General features: G+C 37.9%; 1 protein-coding gene across 12 annotated transcripts in view; it reads right to left on the bottom strand.

The window, feature by feature from the left end:
* Positions 1-18,403, bottom strand: part of NBEA (neurobeachin) — a 364,492-nt gene that overhangs the window by 331,234 nt on the left and 14,855 nt on the right. For all 12 annotated transcript variants that reach the window (XM_033146505.1, XM_033146506.1, XM_033146495.1 and 9 more), the window contains 5 exons: positions 7,995-8,226; positions 6,409-6,509; positions 6,091-6,186; positions 5,467-5,588; positions 473-599 (listed from right to left, as the gene is read on the bottom strand). In XM_033146505.1, coding sequence (XP_033002396.1) covers positions 473-599; positions 5,467-5,588; positions 6,091-6,186; positions 6,409-6,509; positions 7,995-8,226 — 678 coding nt within the window. The remainder of the gene's footprint in view (positions 1-472; positions 600-5,466; positions 5,589-6,090; positions 6,187-6,408; positions 6,510-7,994; positions 8,227-18,403) is intronic.

Genomic DNA, 18,403 nt, shown 5'->3' with positions numbered 1-18,403 from the left:
AGCAGCATTTGTTGAAGGACGTTATAACAAGTCCTTATGCTTGCAAACAATGTTAACCAGGTAACCTGACTATCAATTCACACTACACTTGTTATTGTAGTAAGCTCTCTTAAACCAAATGAGATGGGATTTAGAGACTTTGCTTTTTTATTTTATTAAAAATAGTCTGTTACAATCCATTTTCTTTTTATATTGAAAGCAGAGGAAACTCTTATAAAAAGGACCAAAATAAATGCATAGAAATTTTATGTGGAATGTCTGTTTTTACAATTAACCTGTTAGATACATTATGAAACTGATTTGTTGAAGTGCTCCATTTCCAGATTAATTCAAAATAAAATTAATAATTAGAACAAATTAGCTGTTCTTGAGATTACCTTTATGAATTTAACCACAATTATATGAAATTAAACTGATTGCAGGGGTATCTGATTACTTCTTGCCATTCATTATATAAGTGTTTTGTGCTTACCTTTCGTGGCTGAAAATCATACTTCACACAGTGTTGAAAACCTTTGCCTTTTGACTTCAATGATGTGACTATTAAGCAGTTGCCAACAAAATGAGCAGAATACCCAACGCCTTTGCTAGTGCGAAAACTGAAATAAGAGCATGTTTTAAAAAAAATAAAAATGAGAAAATTACCTTGATCTAGCAAAACCACATGACATGCTTAATTTAGATAAAAGGTTAAGCGTTATAACTGACCATTCATACATTATAATAAGTACTCACTCCACTCCAGAGAAACACAGAAAAGTATTTCAAATGGTCGATTGTTGCTTTAGTTATTTACAATGACCAAATCCTGGAATCTAGAATAATGGAAAATAGTTGACTGGCCTTCTGCCACTATCTGCACAATGCAGTATGACATCTTTTCAAATGCTTCAGGCATCTTCTAACTTAATAAACATTTTTAAACACTTTGCTATGCTTGTCTTTGCACTAGCTCTGACATACATCACTGACATCCCCTTTTACAGATCAGGAAGTGAAGCTAAGTTTTAAGGACTTTTCTGCTACTATCTCACCAGTCCATGGTAGAGGAGGGATTTGAACCTGCATGACCCTGTTATAACAATTTGGTATTTTGGTAAAACAAGAAGCAGTCAGGTCCTTTACAAAAGAGGATAGATTTGTTACTCTGTGTGTTCTGAATCCATTACATTTGCTTTGTTACAAATTATTTTTTTCAAGTCTGTGTGGACAAATTTGTTTAAAGCCTTTTCAATCTCACTTTGTTGTGTCTGTTATCATTACTATTCAGTTAAAATTCTAAACAGCTGTTCTATTGAATGGTGTTAACTCAGATCATCAGATTTAACATTGGCTATTTATTTCTACCTTTCCATAATCAAAGGCACCAGAAGTAGAAAAGCAAGAGCTCATCTGCCTGCTTTTCTTGTTTATAATCACTAAAAGATAATCCTCTTGCTTCTATGTGGTGCTTTTTTGTTGCTCTTGTCATTTACGTTAAACATTTAGCGCAGTATAATAAAGAAATATATACAAGAGAGCGTTACTAAACAGTTACCATGGGTGCTTTAGTTGAGATTCCTGGATTACATGGGGTTAAACTGGATGACCTTTGGGGTCCCTTCCAATTCTATAATTCTATGATTCTGTGACCACAGGGTAGCCTAATATCTGACAGCATGTATCTGCCTTGATGGAATGGTTCTTATTTCCCACCAGCAGCACCCTATGCACCACCAAAATCTGTTCAGGGGAATTGACAGATCCTCTGACGATTTCCAAACATCTTCAAAACTTCACGGTCTTCATAAGCTTAAACTGTTAATTGCGAAAGAATTGCACTTTACTGCTTGTATACAGGCATCCCCTCACTTACTTGTGTTTGACCCATACACAACCACGTATACGTGCAGCACTGGGAAATAAATAGATTGGCTACTCCTACCTGTGGCTCAGATCCCCACTCCTGGCACTTTGGGGCACGTGTCAGTGCACACCTAGCTGTGGCACCAAACAATAGGTGAAAGCAGGCAGTCAGAGCTGCCGCCACCCATGTGCGCTCGCCCATGCGCTGTGCAAGTTGCACAAGCCTGCCTGAGCCGCCGCCACCACTGCCAGGCCACTCAACTTCAGACAAAAGAGAGAGGCAGGCAGGGGGAGGGGGCCAGAGTACATGGGATCACCGCCTGCCCACTGTGCCCCTGGGTCCTGAAGCACCCCTCAGGGGCACCATAGAGAATGAGTGACTGACTGCCCAACTAGCCATGCCAGCCCAGGCCAGAGCCAAATCAGGCCAGAGCCAAACCAGTCAGGGACAGAGCGTGGAGGAGAAAAGGGGTGGGGTGGGGGAAAGTGTGAGTAGCTGAGCCGATAGGGGAGGCCAAGGGCAACAAGAATATGGGAAGGGGAGAAAGAAAGCAAAGAAAGTGAAGTACTGCTGTTCAGAAGTCACTCAGGGCCACTACCTGGAAGCGGTTGAAGGGAAGGCTAGGGGCAGCAGCCATAACTGGAGGGGCAGCAGCCCAAGTGATGGAAGTCTCCCCCCCCCTCGCGCACCCTCACTATTAAAGTGGCATGCTCTCCAATTTATGTGATTTCACTCATGCGTGCGGGGGCCCAGAATGCATCCCCACGTAAGTGGTGGGACACCTGTATAAATTGGGAATCCATATTTTTACATGCTTATTTAGGGTGTTTGGAGTTAACTTGGAGTTCCAATGTATGCCCTAATGCTCATAAAGCTCTCTCTCTGGGGGCAGGAAACTTAAAAGCTCTAAACTTCCTTGCAGGGAGGTCTAAAAAAAAAAAGACAGACAGAAGGCAAGTAGATAAATGCAGGAGTGAGCATGATAAGGAAGAAGGGTTGTTTAGGGACTATTATTATTATTATTATTATTATTATTATTATTATTAATTTATATACCACCCTATACGATATTTAATCCAAGGAAAGTGAATGTGTTTTAATCTACCTTGTTTTGACAATTTTTCTCCAAACCCCAAAATACCAGTTTTCTATAACTGATTCCTCTCTTTTAAAACTCCTTATTTCTTCATCTTTGTAAACTCATTGTTTTAACCTCCACAGCTGGAGACAGTAATGCTTCCAAACACCATTTGCTTATGGGAGTGCTCATGTGCTTAGATCCTGCTTGAGAGATTCCCAGTGTGAGAATAGGATGCTGAACTAGCTGGGCCATTGGCCTGATCCTGCAGGGTAAATCTTATAGTCTCGGGTGCTAAACCCTCTAGCATTTGGAGCTTTAATTTGCTACCTAAGGAGGCATCAGAGGCCCCTTGGAGGCTTTTTGATAAGGGATTACCTGTAAATAATCTGGTAGCAGCAAATACTTCAAAGAGGGAAGGGGAAGGTACAAGAGAAAGGTAAAGTGTTGTGGCCAGGTCCTCTTCCCCAGGTGGCCAGGAACTAAAGGTGGCTGGGTCATAGTCATCACATTAAGCAATTAATGATAAAAGAGTGCAATATTTTAAAAAAACCACTAGGTTTATATCAGTTGCAGCTCCAACTAACCATTTAAATATCAAGTTCTGCCACCTCTGATCACATACGGATTGAGGTTTGGAGGAATATTCCTTCATGTTAGATTTTGCTCATTTGAATGGGAGCAGAAACATGTCCTCTGTTCACCTCGAAATATGCTGCAGAAAACTTGACATTCTGCTTTGATTTATTTCCAGACATTTGAACAATCTCACTCCAGGATATGCAGCAAAATCTCTAATTAAATCAATTGTCAACTTGTGAAGAATTCCTGCATGTCAAAATAAGCAGCACCAAAAATGAAGCAAAATGCACCAACCTTATCCCAAGGATTTATTCATATACAACATTTTCCATGTATAAAGCCACATGAAAATTATGTGTCTTTTATATTGGAAAGCTAGAGTAATTTTTGAAAATGTGTGCATGGGTTTATGCCCCTCTCCCAGCACCCCATTACACCCATGTAGGGAAAATGCCAAGTACTAACTAATCCAGATTTCTGGATTGAACTGAATTTAAAATTGGTAAATCCCCTCAGCATCAATAGTGCTCTCAAGGACTAGCTTGACACTATGCTCCACTTCAGGACACTATGCTTCCCTTCCCTTTCTTGCCTCGCTATTAGTGTGAATTCTGTCACAAAACTGTCACACTCACTATCTGTAGGATTTTGAGAATGGTTAGGGATTCTTTCACTCTTTAGATCAAGGTGTGTAAGTACTGTAGGATTTGCTGCCTGCTTAAATACCGTAGTAATTTTGCTATCTGAAGCAGCATTTATATATTCTATAACTTACATTTCATGTAATAAACCAATTTTTAAAATTGCTTTTGTGTGAAAACTTATTGTGGGCATCAGGTAAACACATATTCATAACACAGGCACTTCATAACTCTAGCAAAACATCCAAAACTTATTGGTAATGTGAGTATGAATTCACATAAATGCTGGACACATGAGTGGGTTCAGACACATACACTGTAACAGAGCCACCATCCTCCAAGGGTTCAAACTCAGGATATTGGGCTTCATCTGATCCACCACTGCATTAAGGCACCAGTCCAAGAATTTCACAGCCACTCCTGATTCGAATGTTATGGAGAAATATAACTGTGTTTCATCAGTATACCTATGGCACCATGCTGCAAAACTCCTAATGATCACTCCAAATGGCTTCATATAGATGTTAAATAACTCGTGGGACATAATGGTGCCCTGAGCAACCCCACAGAATAAGTGCCAGGAGCTCAAAGAATGCTTCTCCAATGTTACTGTGTGGACTTCAGTATGCAGATAGGAAAGGAAGCACTATAGTACAGCACCTCCAATACCAATCACACTCAGTCATGTTATGAAGAATACTATGGTCAATGGTAAGAGTAGCAAGGTCACTGTAGCAATTCCCCCTGTCTATCTCCTGATACAAGTCATCCATCTAAGATTGTTATTTTATAAAATCTTGCAAAATGGACCTTTAAAAAATTCAGGTGGAAATTCAGATGGGCAAAATTTAAGTCTCATTAATCATTCAGGTTTTTCTTTCAAATACATGACACTCTTAAAACCTGTACTGCATCATACAAATAGATGCTAATGAACTGAATGCTAATTCAAGACAGAAATCCAGAAGCCATAAATGTATTTTGATACAGAATTTGATTCCTGCAGAGGTGAAAAGCATGAAGGGTATCACAGGTCTGGAACAGGAATGAAGTATCGAAATATCTACATTTCTCAACTTTTGATAACAAAATTATTTTAATTATGAATGCAGCACGGGACAACATTTTATTTTAGCTTAATGAAAATGCTGCAAGTTCAATGAAAATCATATAAAATTATGTGCAACCAAGGTCCAGCCTCCATTCCACCTATTGGCTATTGCTGATCTAAGCAACAAATCACTTCAATAAATATTAAAAATGAACTCATTAAAATTTTCATTTCAAAAATAAGATCAGAATACATTGATTTTACTTACCAATAGAGATACGGTTTATCCTTATCTACATTAATATTGTTCAATGGATCCATGCGAAACCAAGTGTTAAGCGTAAACCCATTTTGATAAGGCCACTTGGCAATAGGAGGCAATGCAATTGCCTATAAAAAAGTAAAACAACAACAACATGTATTGTGCTAGAATGCTAAATTACATTTTTAGGCAATAAAACTATTTCTAATCTCACTACGAGCAAATCTGCATATCCCACCATCACATACCTTAATACTAGAATAATGGGTTAGAGGCAACAACAGGACTTTAAAACCAATTGGTCAACAATTTTAGTCAGGGCTTACTCTTTTTCGCCTCTCTTTTTTTTAATATGCTAAGAACATACCAAACAATGACACAGCATAATAGAGGAGTGGAGCCCACAGTAGTTCCTAACGCAAACTATTTTACTGGGTAAAGTATATTAAAAGGAATCTTTATCCCAAATGCTACAGTACAGAAAAATAGTACTATTATATGTATAATATTTACCAAATATATTTCCTCAAAGACTGCAAAATACATTTGCCCAATAGATAAGGATTTCATTTTTTAATTTATTATGAATTTTTAACTTTTCATTTAGGAAAGATATTGTTTAAAACTTACTGCAGCACTGCAGCCTGGGAAGTTGAAAAAAGTGTCAGGACCATGTCTCTGTGGCATCTGATTAAGGACTGACAAGAGCTTGACTGCATGTCTAGGCTGTCAAAAACAACATAATTGTGGAACTGTAAAATACAGCCGTCTGGTAATGATTATCTTTGCAATGCATTAGCTATTTGCAAGTTTCCTAACGATACTAGAAAATAATTCTGCGAGCAGTTAGCAAAAACAATATTTAAAACAGAGACAAACTTTAATTTCACACAAATCTATGGACAAATAAAATAAATCATACACATCATTGCACCAGATACAGCTTACCCATATTCCATTTTCACCACGAAGCATGCTGAACAAAAGTTTCAACTCCTTGACAGTGATGCTGTAGCTGGCAAGTACCCCCAACATGTCTACGAGAAGATCTTCAAAGAAAAATAAAAGTATACTAGAATTTGTTCAAATGTTGTTCAAGCTGGATTTTAAAATTAAAATTTCTGAATGCTAGCTTCCCCAACTCTTAATACTGCCTCCGGCTATAAAACTCATACTACTATTACATGCTATTAATAAAATGATCCTGCTTTTAAATGACTAAAAGTAACAAAAAAAACACATTTGTTAGAATGTTCTCTTATCTGGTTTCTATTTTAATATGTTGTTCACCATTTGGGGGCACCTAAGGTCAAAAAGCTATTTGTTTATAAAACTTTATTCCTATTACCCCCTAAGAAACAGAAGATATATCAAGCTGCCAACCTAGCAGTTCAAAAGCACGCCAGTGCAAGTACATAAATTGGTACCGCTGCCTCAGGAAAGTAAACGGTGTTTCCGTGCACTCTGTTTTCCGTCACAGTGTTCAGCGGTTCAGTGTTCAGCGCCAGAAGCGGTTTAGTCATGCTGGCCACATGACCCAGGGTTTGTAGGGAACATGGGAAGTCATACCGCAATTTAGTCTACTTCACACAATTGTGTGGGAAAGGGAAAATTCAACATGCAGTTGCTATTTTTTATTAGCCACAAAAGACACTACAGTGGTACCTCAGTTTACGAACTTAATCCATTCCAGAAGTCCATTCTTAAACCAAAGCTGTTCTTTATCCGAGGTGCGCTTTCCCTAATGAGGCCTCCTGCCACTGGTGCCCTTCCACTGTTCGGCTTCCATTCGTAGACCGAGGTGAAGTTCACTAACCGGACCACTACTTTCAGTTTGCTGAGTTCATATACCGAATAGTTCATAAACAGAGCTGTTCTTAAACCGAGGTACCACCGTACTGGTCATTCAACTGCACATTGCAGGAACAAACCTTGGTGACTGCTCATGGTTTGTTTGCAGACACAAAGAATTATCCCAGGTTCAGATGACATGACAAGTCAGACTCCATCTTATTGTGTCCCCAGTGTGGTAACAACACAGGTTGGGGGTGGGGGAATAGGCATAGGAACTTTAGAGCAGTGTACCCCAGCATTACAGTGAGTTTTAAACTGTGGTTTAATGTGATTTGTAAACCAGGTCACTTTTTCATTGCCTCCATTAACTAGAGGAAGTGCAGATAGAGAAAGAATGTTTTTATTAGAATTTTGTTATATTAATTAGTGACAGATACAAGTTCCAATTCAATATCCCATCACCCACCCCCCGTTCAAATCTGTATTACTTCAATTAAGAAATATGAATTCTTCACTAATTTCCTAGTAAAAGGCACAAAAAGCTACAATTGAGTTGAGTAGGATGTCACTTTCCTGGTAGTTTACTCACTGACCAACTAGGGTAATGTGTGCCTTTGTTAGTTACAAGATTACTATACCTCCCCCACGAATTCAGATGATATACTATAGCTGAGATTAAGCACTACATCCGCAGTGTTCAGAAATATTTAGATTCTACTCATCAATTTGGTGGTTTATACCTGCGATCATATCATCCACAGTACTCATCTTCAGTAGCACTTGCTCAATTAAACCAACTTCTGTGCTGGTCTGTAAATTGCGGACACTTTTACGGAGGATGGCGGTGAACATACTCCAAATTTCTGCTTGACATGTTACATCACAGTGTTCTAAAAGTTCTGACATGCATGTTATACTTTCTGCATCTTGGATTATAAAGTTCATCTCTAGATCGAATTCTCCACCAACCAGCTGAAAACAAACACACAGAAAAAGAGAAAATGTTTATTTACTTACTAAGCAGTTTTCAACAAGATTCAGGCACACTACCTAAATCACTCTTAATGCTTACTAAACATCTTGTGACCTATGCAAATTGGTCTACCTTGCTAAGGCTATCTGTGTTTCCTTTTTCTGCTGGCATTCTGAAAAGGCAAGTGGAGAAGCAGCCAGAACATGACGACAGTTTTAGCTTTGTTGTGTTAGTCTTCTTCTTTGGTGATCACTCATAGCTAAGTAAGATTGTCTTCCATAAACACTTAGTATTCTGATGTATTCAGGAAACTGAGCTGTGTCAGATGGCAGATTTTTTTATGCTATTAAATGGCAGCAAACTGTCATTCACATCCAGTATTTTCCAGAATTACAGAAAAAATAGTCCAAGACACTCATAAAACCTACCACACCAAACAAAATAATTCAGTTTTACTAAGCATTAAATCTGTCATATCAGAAAAAGGAACCGTTTCCTTATATGTGTCACTCTAATAAAGCTATTATAAACAGTGAGGGAGAGGAGACAAAAAAATTATCTGTAAACATTGAGCTTAGATAACTGTAGTAATTCAAATATCTATTAGCAGACAGTAAATTATAAGCACCAGCAGTTTCTATAGCAGCTCAAACACAATAAAAAAATTGTTCTTCTCTATCAAGTGTAATAAATTCATCTGTTATAAATCTTAGAATTTTATTTTTATTGTTGATGAAACATTAAGTGTCTGATTTATAACAATTTTTGGAAACTATTAAGTCTTCTGAATCAGTAACCTGTGCTTGAATAAAGTCATATAATTTTGTTTAACAGATCTTTAATTAAAGAATATAATGATCAAACAATTCTTAGTTTGAAATCAGACCCAACTCAAGCTATGGAAACTCCAACTTGCTTTGCATCATAAGTAAAAAATAATTACTAAGTACAATTAATTATTCTGCAACTTGCTAGTCCTTCAGGATGGCTCACACATATGCATTCATAAATACAAAAACTGACAATCTCATAGGTAGGGTATACATGCCTATAGTTGAAAGGGTAAACCCACTGAAATTCAAGTTAGTCATGTTCATTAATATCCATGATCCTACTCTGAGTAAGACTAGCATTGGATACAGCCCAGAGACCCCAATTTTGCAAGTGGACATATACCCCAACCTCTATGAAATGCTGTATAATAAATTTATGTAAAGCCTGTGGAAATGTTTAGGAGTCAATCTGCAGAGCTAGAGGTTCCCAAGCCAACAGCTTTAGGGTTCAAAATTTATGGGAAAATGCACGTTAACAGAAACACATAGAGCAGAGTTTTCCATTTGGAGCAGATTTCAACAGTGTAATATAGAGGTTGCCAAAGCATGCAGCACTCCTGACCACCACGGCTGCCTAAGCCTCCAGTGATAATCCTGGCTCTATGAGCACGCCCAGCTATGAAACTGTTCCTTCTAGAGAAGATCAACCCATTCAAAACAGGTAATCTCTCTGCCTCCCAGAGTGGAGAACACAGAACACAGAATATTTATGGGTTTCATATCTTTAGCCTGAACTTACTGGAGAAAAGGGATGATTGATAAAGGTAAGTACTGGATGGAGACGGGGCAGGTGTGGAAATAAACAGAGCAGTCAAGCTAATTGGACCTCTGCATAATTTGGAAAATACATTTATTTTTACCAGTCCAGGGCTTTCTACAAAATGCATAACTCAAATGAACACGCAGCATAGTAAACTTCTCTCTTCTAGCCAGAAACATATCAGCTTTGTCTCTTGGGATAGTTTGCAGGAACGGGACTGAAAAATGCCAAGCTTTGAAGGCTCCAGTCATTCTTGGAACATAAGGCCCAGAAGGTCATGCTGGGAGACAGCTACCCTACCCCACCACATTTAGCCTATGAAATTTTCCTTCTTGTTTTGAATCCCATCAACATCTACATAAAGCCACTGGGGGTGATTTGGGCTGAATAGTCCCATGAATGCTAAAGAAAGTCAGTGCTGTCTCCCACTTTCTCATTTTTATTTGCTCCTAGGGAGACTACAAATGCTCAGAAGCGTATTTTTAGGCCATGATGGACTAGATGGGAGTGAACAAACTCAATCCACTTTAATCTACCAGGCAGCAAAGAGATAATTCTTATCAAAGGGAAGGTCAGTTTTGAATGTGATCATGTAGTTAGTTATCTTTGCAGTTCCTGAGAAGTGTTTGCTGAGCTGTACTGTATATACGGGTCTGGTGACTTCTATTTCAGTGTATCTGAAGACGTGTGCATGCACACGAAAGCTCATACCAAGAACAAACTTAGTTGGTCTCTAAGGTGCTACTGGAAGGATTTTTTATTTTTTATTTTGTATTGTGTTGTTTTTGTTCAACTGTGTTTTAATTGTTTAATGGGTTGTTAGCTGCACAAGGGTCACATAACATCATTTATATATCAGGGAACAGATCTGCCATTTCTCAGGCTACTCGCTTTTTGAACTGCAAGTATACAAGAGCATATGTGAGAACATAGGGACATAAAACTTGTGAAAAGGGCCTAACACAAAGGGGAGACTTTGCACAATTTTAACCAAGGAAAGGCTGAACGAAGAAAAGGCAACAGCACAATCCCATATAAAATCAAGTGTGTGTTATATGCAGGTCTGCCTCTCAGAAATGTCCGCTAGATCAGAACACAGAAGCTATGCGGCAAACAGGAGCCAACCCTGTAGAATGCTATCTCTGAAGCACCTTCACCAGCTGCTGCATGAAACATAACTTAAGTGTTTACTAATAAAAACATAGTTCTTACCAATTAAAACTCTTCAAAATCCTATGTAGCAGCCCAACATTAGATACCTACTACCTGGTCACATGTGAAAGGGCCTTCGGAGTTGTGGCACACCATCAGAATGCTCGACCTCAGAAACCTCACTTTATGCCACCACAGTCTCGGACAATCACTTCTTAATTTTCTGGACCTTTATAAAATCTGTTTGGTTTTAGTCCTCTGCTGTTTTAACTATGTTGCTTGTTTTAACTATGTTGCTGGTGTTTGATACATTGTTTAAACTCTTGATATTGATCAATTGTCCACTAACCTAAATGTCAGATAATATAAATCTTTTTAAATAAAGTAGAATTTGGGTGTTGTTGTTGTTTGTTTGTTTGTTTGTTTTTAAAAACCTATTACACAATTTCTTTAGTATAGCTGCCTTCTGGAAAGATAAAAGAATTAACTTTGGAGTCTGTACAGTCTATGTAAATAAATGTTACTTAATAACACTACTAAATTCCTGGTTATTAATATTTCAACTGTCTATAGAAGAACAGAAAATGCATTTTAAAAAATAAACTCTTAAAACAGATGTAAGATGGATGGTTTAATTTTTAAAGTTCAGAGCATATTATTTGACCTATAAACACCAAGCAGATTTACGTCAGAACTCAAGAATACAAATCACTATGATATGGAAGTCTTACTTATGGTATTACATGCAGTACCTACACAGGGGAATTTCTGCTTTTGTAATGTTGGTATCAATTATCAAAATTACCACAGAATAGTGGATAAACATTAACCAGTGTTCATCAAGCCTATTTTTGTAGCAGCACGGTTGAACAGACAAAGTAGTCCCTTGCAGAATAAGGCAAGCAAAAGTTCAATGTAAATGATATTCAACCATATAAATAGAAATATGGAAACATGAAATCCTGTCTGGGTTTACTCTTTTGTTTAAACAAATAATGTTTGAAATCCCTTGGCATGCTGATGCAACTCTCCTGAGATATCTGAGATCAGATGATATTAAGGAACTAACAGGAACTATTACCACAAGTAATAGGAGGATTTTAGGATTGCATATTATATGTAATATGAAAGGCAAATCCAGTTATCAATAAACCAATAATTATACATTTACACAAATTCATTTATATTAGCTTTCTAGTCTAAAGGCAATCCTTTTCTGCACTGGAGTAAAAGTGTAAAGTTCATACATTTAGAATTTCAAACATCTGGCATGTTTCTGAAATAAATAGAAAAACTGAACAGAAAAATTCCAAACAGTAAATCTTTCATTAAGATGCAGCATCTATTATAAGAAAATGGAGGGCCCAATATGCAGCTAGAGTTGGAAGATTTTGGAGTAAATCTTCTCATTTTGCTCCTCTCAGAACCAAACTTGGATTAGCAGACCAATTTGCACATTAAGCATAATCAGTGGACTGAAGTGACCATGTGTCTTCACTGTACAAGGACATGATATGGAAAAGAAAATATAAGATGGGTAGCCATCTTTTTTCTGTATAATTCTCAAGAAACGGACTGAATGTTATGACATGCATTCAATTCCTGGAAGCATTTAAAAAGGTAAAATGTATTTTTTCCTCATGGCAGGTGAGGTAACCGCTCTAAGCAGCTTATAACATTTTAAAAGTTGAAGGAAGTAACTACCCTCATAAGTACTTTTGTTTTTAAGGCAAAAAGATTTTGAATTATTTTTATTTCATAATTTATTTCTTAAAATTACTATACCACTTGATGGAAGAAGAACCTCAAATTAGTTTTCTGTCCCAAACCAATTTGTTTGATGAAACAAAACCAGCTTAGGGCAGATATATGATCTATCTCTGTGTGCAGCTGATCAAGTTTTAATGAAACCACAAATCCATGACACATTTTCAAACAGAAACTCAGCAATCTTTCATGACAATGAACTCCACATTAGCCACCACTTATTCATTTTGTGCAGCTATGTGCCTTCCACTTTTTGGATCATCTCCATGGCTATCTCTGTACCCTGTGTAATGTTCAGTTGCCCAATTTTCAAATGTGGGGAATGACAGAGAAGATAAACATTCCAACTAAGGATAAACATCCATTGTCAATGTCTATTTACACCTTCTTTTATAAAAAATATAGAGGTGTATTCAATTTCTGCCCAACTGATGGAACACTCTTTGATCCAATGGAGCCTTCCATCAATGAACAGATTCCTCTTTTTCCTGAAGACTTTCATGCTGTTCTAAAGTGTTTGCCAATACTTTGGATAAGATAGGGGGTGGGTGGAAGAAGAATCACAAATCACCCTCATATCATCATTATTGACTTTCATCAATAATTAAAAACATTCCTGTTTACTCCAGTATTTAGTGTCTGAAAGATAATGTTCCTGGAAACTGCAAAATCATTGTCTGAGATAATGATATTGTTGGGGGGGGGGCACACTCTTTATGTTGTGTTTGTCATCCTGTGTTCCTTTGGGAAGGGTGGGATATTAACTGAATTACAAATAAATAAATAAATAAATTTCATACAACCCATCATATTTTATTATTCTCTTCCCTATGTTTAATTCTGATTAATGGCTGAAAGTGGTATTTCTTACACTAGGCTCATGAGTAACAAATTAACAAAAGGTAGTTTAGAAAGTTGAATTATGAAGAGTTGAGATAAAAGTTTTTAACCCTGCTATTCATTAAAAACAGTGGTCTCCCCACTTACCATAGTCTCCAGATTAACTAACTCACCAACAATGTTTCAGTTTAAAATGATCCTGTGGTTTCTTTGGCTGCTCTTCACTGTAATCTTAGCCATAAAGGCACTAACATTCCAGGGGTCTGAATACTGGAAATAATTTGGTTTGCAAAGTACAACTAGAAATGTTTGCAGTATAAGAGCTGTAAATAATCAAGTGACAAGGCCATAGAAGAAAAGCATACCGTTACTAGAAATCATGCACTGGGAGTGTACATTTCCATCAAACCAGCAGTCCTAAGGCCTTGATGGTGGTGGTGGTGGTGGTGGTGAGTCAGAAAGAAAGTAGGGTTCCTTCTCCACATATCCTTCAGAATTGGCTGACTGGGGTGAGGTACAGTCGTACCTCATGCTACGAATGCTGCATGTTGCGTTCATCACGCGTTATGAACCCGCCAAACCCGGAAGTACTGAACGGGTTACTTCTGGGTTCAGTGGTTTGCGCATGCACAGACGCGTCAAATGTCACGCGCATGTGCAGAAGCGCCGAATCGCGCAGCGAGCATGCGCAGACGCGGCGCTCAGGATGCCGACTGCTCAGGATGCAAACGGGGCTCTGGAACAGATCCCATTTGCATCCAGAGGTACCACTGTATTTATGTTTAGTCTTGCTTTTAGAGTCAAACCCTCACAACCAGGCTACCAACAGTGCTACAATGTTAAACAGTATGTTACAATATATAGGGAGAACATCTGACTGAGATTATTATTTTAAACAACTCTAAATAATTTAATTAGAAAAAAGAAGAATTTAATTAGAGCTGGTGTGCTGCAGTGGCCAAAATGCCCGACTGGGGAGACCCAGGTTCACATTCCTAAGCCGTGAAGGTTTTGTGAGAATACACTGGGTGACAAGAAAACTATGTAATGCCACCCCGAGCTCTTTGGAAGACGAGAGAAGACATAAATATAATGATTTTTAATCATTTATTATTTTAATGTATTTAGTTTTATTGAAAGATTACCTTTTTGTTTGAGTTGTATCCAATGGTATTGCTCAGCAGATGGCAAGGCTTCTGACAGCAAAAGAAGGGAAACCATTTCCATGATTCTCACCTACTCTGCATCCACCCACTAGAGGGTTGGAGGACACTCTAGAGCATACTGCCTATACTGTATTCTGCAATAGTAAAATCCTTTGTCTGTACATTTCCAAGGCTGCTAAGGCAAGATCACTTATTTAAAAACTAAGGCTGCAAAATCCTATGCACACTTATTTAGAAAATTCCTCTTGAACAAAGTGAGACATATTGTATGTATATGGACACCCAAGACAACACATACATCACTGCAGGCATGTGCAAAGCATGTCTAAGACTCAGGGCAAGAGTCTTGTTAGAATAAAGTTATAAACTCAAACAGTTTATAATTGTTATAAACTCAAACCAGCCAGCTTAGTCCTCTGAGGCGTCAGGCAAGTGTACCTAGCTGCCCGCACCCTGCACTGGCCTTCTTGACTGTCACTGAAACTGTTATAAGTCCTTTAAAGAAATCTACACTCATTATAAAACTGATCTATAACCACATATAGACAGTTAAATGTTTACATTCAATTCATGTTTCATTTTAAATCAGATTTTTAAAAGGAAACACACAATTGTTTTTTTAAAACGATAAAAAATCTGTTTAATTTTTTATATCAATACTTCTCTAATTTTTTATAACTATTATCTTCCTTGGAACTCAGGTCAAATTGGAGAAATATAATAGAAATCTAACAGTGATTTACTGCTTAATACTACTCTTATTTCTGATTAAATCAGGAAATCTTGATACAAATGCACATCAACTTCTGCTACTCAGGTAACTTTAGCTATGGTTTACAAGAGAGTCTGAAAGGCACCAGAGGCTGCTAATCAGATGTAGTCCTTGCTAAATAGTATTAACATGACATTATCACGTGGCTTTCTTCTGTTTTAACATTAAGTTAATGCATGCTTAGGAATGTGGTCTCAAAAATTTTCACATGTAACAAATTGAAGCTCATGAACAGAAGCTGTTTTGTCAATTCAATGTATTATGAATCCTAAATGCTTCAAAAATACACTAACCATATTAAAGACCAAATGCATGTTTCCAAACCTCAAAAATAAAATGAAAATACTAATATAATGTGTAATATTAACAAAATACTTCAAGTTTTTAAACATCAGAATCAGGATTTTATGTGGCTAGACTATCTCTGATCCTACTTATGTGTTTAAATCACATGATCAAGCTCAGAATGCAAAGGTTAATAATAATACCTTGTGTTGCTTAACTTTTTGTTCACTATGGACTGACAAAGTTGATAGCCCAAATCTAATCTGGACTGACTAAATACATTCCACAATTGCAACAGGAATTCAACAACTACTTTAAACAATATGCAGTCCACACTTCATTAAAGAGAATAAAGGAAGATTCCTACATCAGCTAAAAACTAGAGGAGGCGTTTATGTAGACAATATAATTACCCAAATGGGAATTTATCAAGGACACCCATGCAACCATTAATGATGCTCAAAGTACCCTGAGGTTTAATTAGCACAATCGCTTTAAAAATGAAAGAGAATACATATTACACATATATAATATAAATCATAAATTGCCACCAAAATTTGGCAAACTAGAGATTTGAATTATTCTTCATTTAATATAAACTAGAGGTAATATTTGTGGCCAACCTAACAATTTGAAAGCATGTCAAAGTGCAAGTAGATAAACAGGTACCGCTCCAGCGGGAAGGTACACGGCGTTTCCGTGCGCTGCTCTGGTTCGCCGGAAGGAGCTTAGTCATGCTGACAACATGACCCAGAAGCTGTACGCCGGCTCCCTCAGCCGATAAAGCGAGATGAACGCCGCAACCCCAGAGCCATTTGCGGCTGGACCTAACGGTCAGGGGTCCCTTTACCTTTACCTATTCTACAATTTAGTTTTTGCTCTCATTTCACCAAGTTGCATGTAATATGTAAATAAAGTCTCTCAACATTGTAAAAAGATAATTAAAACTACATCATGGAACTCATTAGTTTTGCATATTTATAGTTTAAAACAGTTTAGGGAATTTCCTAATATGCAGATTTGAAAATAGCACCACAAAACGAATATAGTTTAAATATTTATATTTTTAACTTTTAGTAGAAATGTACTAACTTATCAGTCACCTCAATAAAAGAATACATTGGCATGCCTCTCATGTATCACTGACTAAATTACAGCCTCTTAGTGCAGACACAAGCAGGAAGAAACCAAAGTAAAGACCCCTGCCCCATGCAGTCAATAATATGGACTTTCACAGCTTTTGTTTTGCTTTCACAGAATCCTGATTTATCAATAAGTAAGAAACAGTGTATGTCGTTTTAAACAAATTCTGGCATGTTTCAAAACAAGTTCACCTCAGACCACGAGTTATGAAGCTGACTAATTTATCTAACCAGAGTTTGTAGTAAACCACCCCTGGTTTGTGCAGAGCAAGCCAGGATTCTCTGAAAGTGGCACTAAATGTCACAGACATCTTTCTGCTAGCTACGTGGGAGTGGCAGAGGAGGAAGAAAGCATGTGGAACAAATAATACTTGTGTATCCAAGTGCCAGCCAAGTGGGGGAGCAGGCAGTAAATAAGGACTAACACAAACTGGTGTTGGATTAAATTAGGTCACACAACTTTATTGATTACAAGGCAACAGGTTTAGCATAGGAATTTGGTATGTATCCACACAATCAACCAAACCACCTGATGGTAGATGAGCTGTCATTCAACAGTTGGGGTTCACCACTTTTGAAGTCCCCCATGGCACCAACTGCTTCCAGGAGACCTCATCTAGTCACTGGTAGAGGGTATCATGGGCCCATCAGCCCCCAGCGGGGCTTCTGGGGAGAAAGCACTGCTCTCCAAGATCCCTTATGGGTATTCCTTATCCTGCTCCTCCATACTAAAGATTCACCCCAACATCTTAGACAACATCGAAAAATTGTGACACTTGCTATGAGGTAGGCAAAACCCCGCAATCATCCTCTTATGGGTGAAATTCATCCCCAGCCCTAATTCCAGTGACTGGCTGCTGTGCACTCAATTTAGGCATTTAAATAGTATGAAAACACAACAATATAGAATAAGCATAGGGAGGCTTCCAGGAGACTTCATCTAGTCTCCTGGGTAAGCCTGCCTTTTATGCTCCAGGGTGGACCAGACGTCAGGAGTTTTCACTCCAGTCCACCTCCAGAGCCCCACTGCCTGGGAGCCCCAAGATGAAACTGTTTGGCTCCCCAGGAAGTCTCTGTCATCGTCGCCCTATGGGGATGTGCAGCTGTAGAGTGCACAAAATGCCGCAAGCTATACCAAAGGATCTTGAACCTAACTGCTTCTGCCCCGCTAGCCATGTCAAGCTGCAAAAGCCACCTCTGGTAAGCTGGGAACAGGGTACAGTACTGTTCTAGCTCATGCATGCATAGCTAAACCATAATTTAGTATTACATGTGAACAAAGAGTTACAATTGATGATTACTGCTTCTTCAAACATCATATAATGGTAAATAATTCCCCCACTTTTCTACAGTTTCTTCCTTTCTGCAGTCAACGAAGGTTAAGTGCAAGTTCTCTGGAAGCTTGCAACACATAAGTAAGCTGTTAATTATATCACAGCAGAATTTCTAGTACACAAAA

Source organism: Lacerta agilis, chromosome 4 (genome assembly GCF_009819535.1).
Source record: "Lacerta agilis isolate rLacAgi1 chromosome 4, rLacAgi1.pri, whole genome shotgun sequence".
Lineage (NCBI taxonomy): Eukaryota > Metazoa > Chordata > Lepidosauria > Squamata > Lacertidae > Lacerta > Lacerta agilis.
Note: the sequence above shows the minus strand (reverse complement) of the source record. Positions and strands in the feature narration are given on the sequence as shown.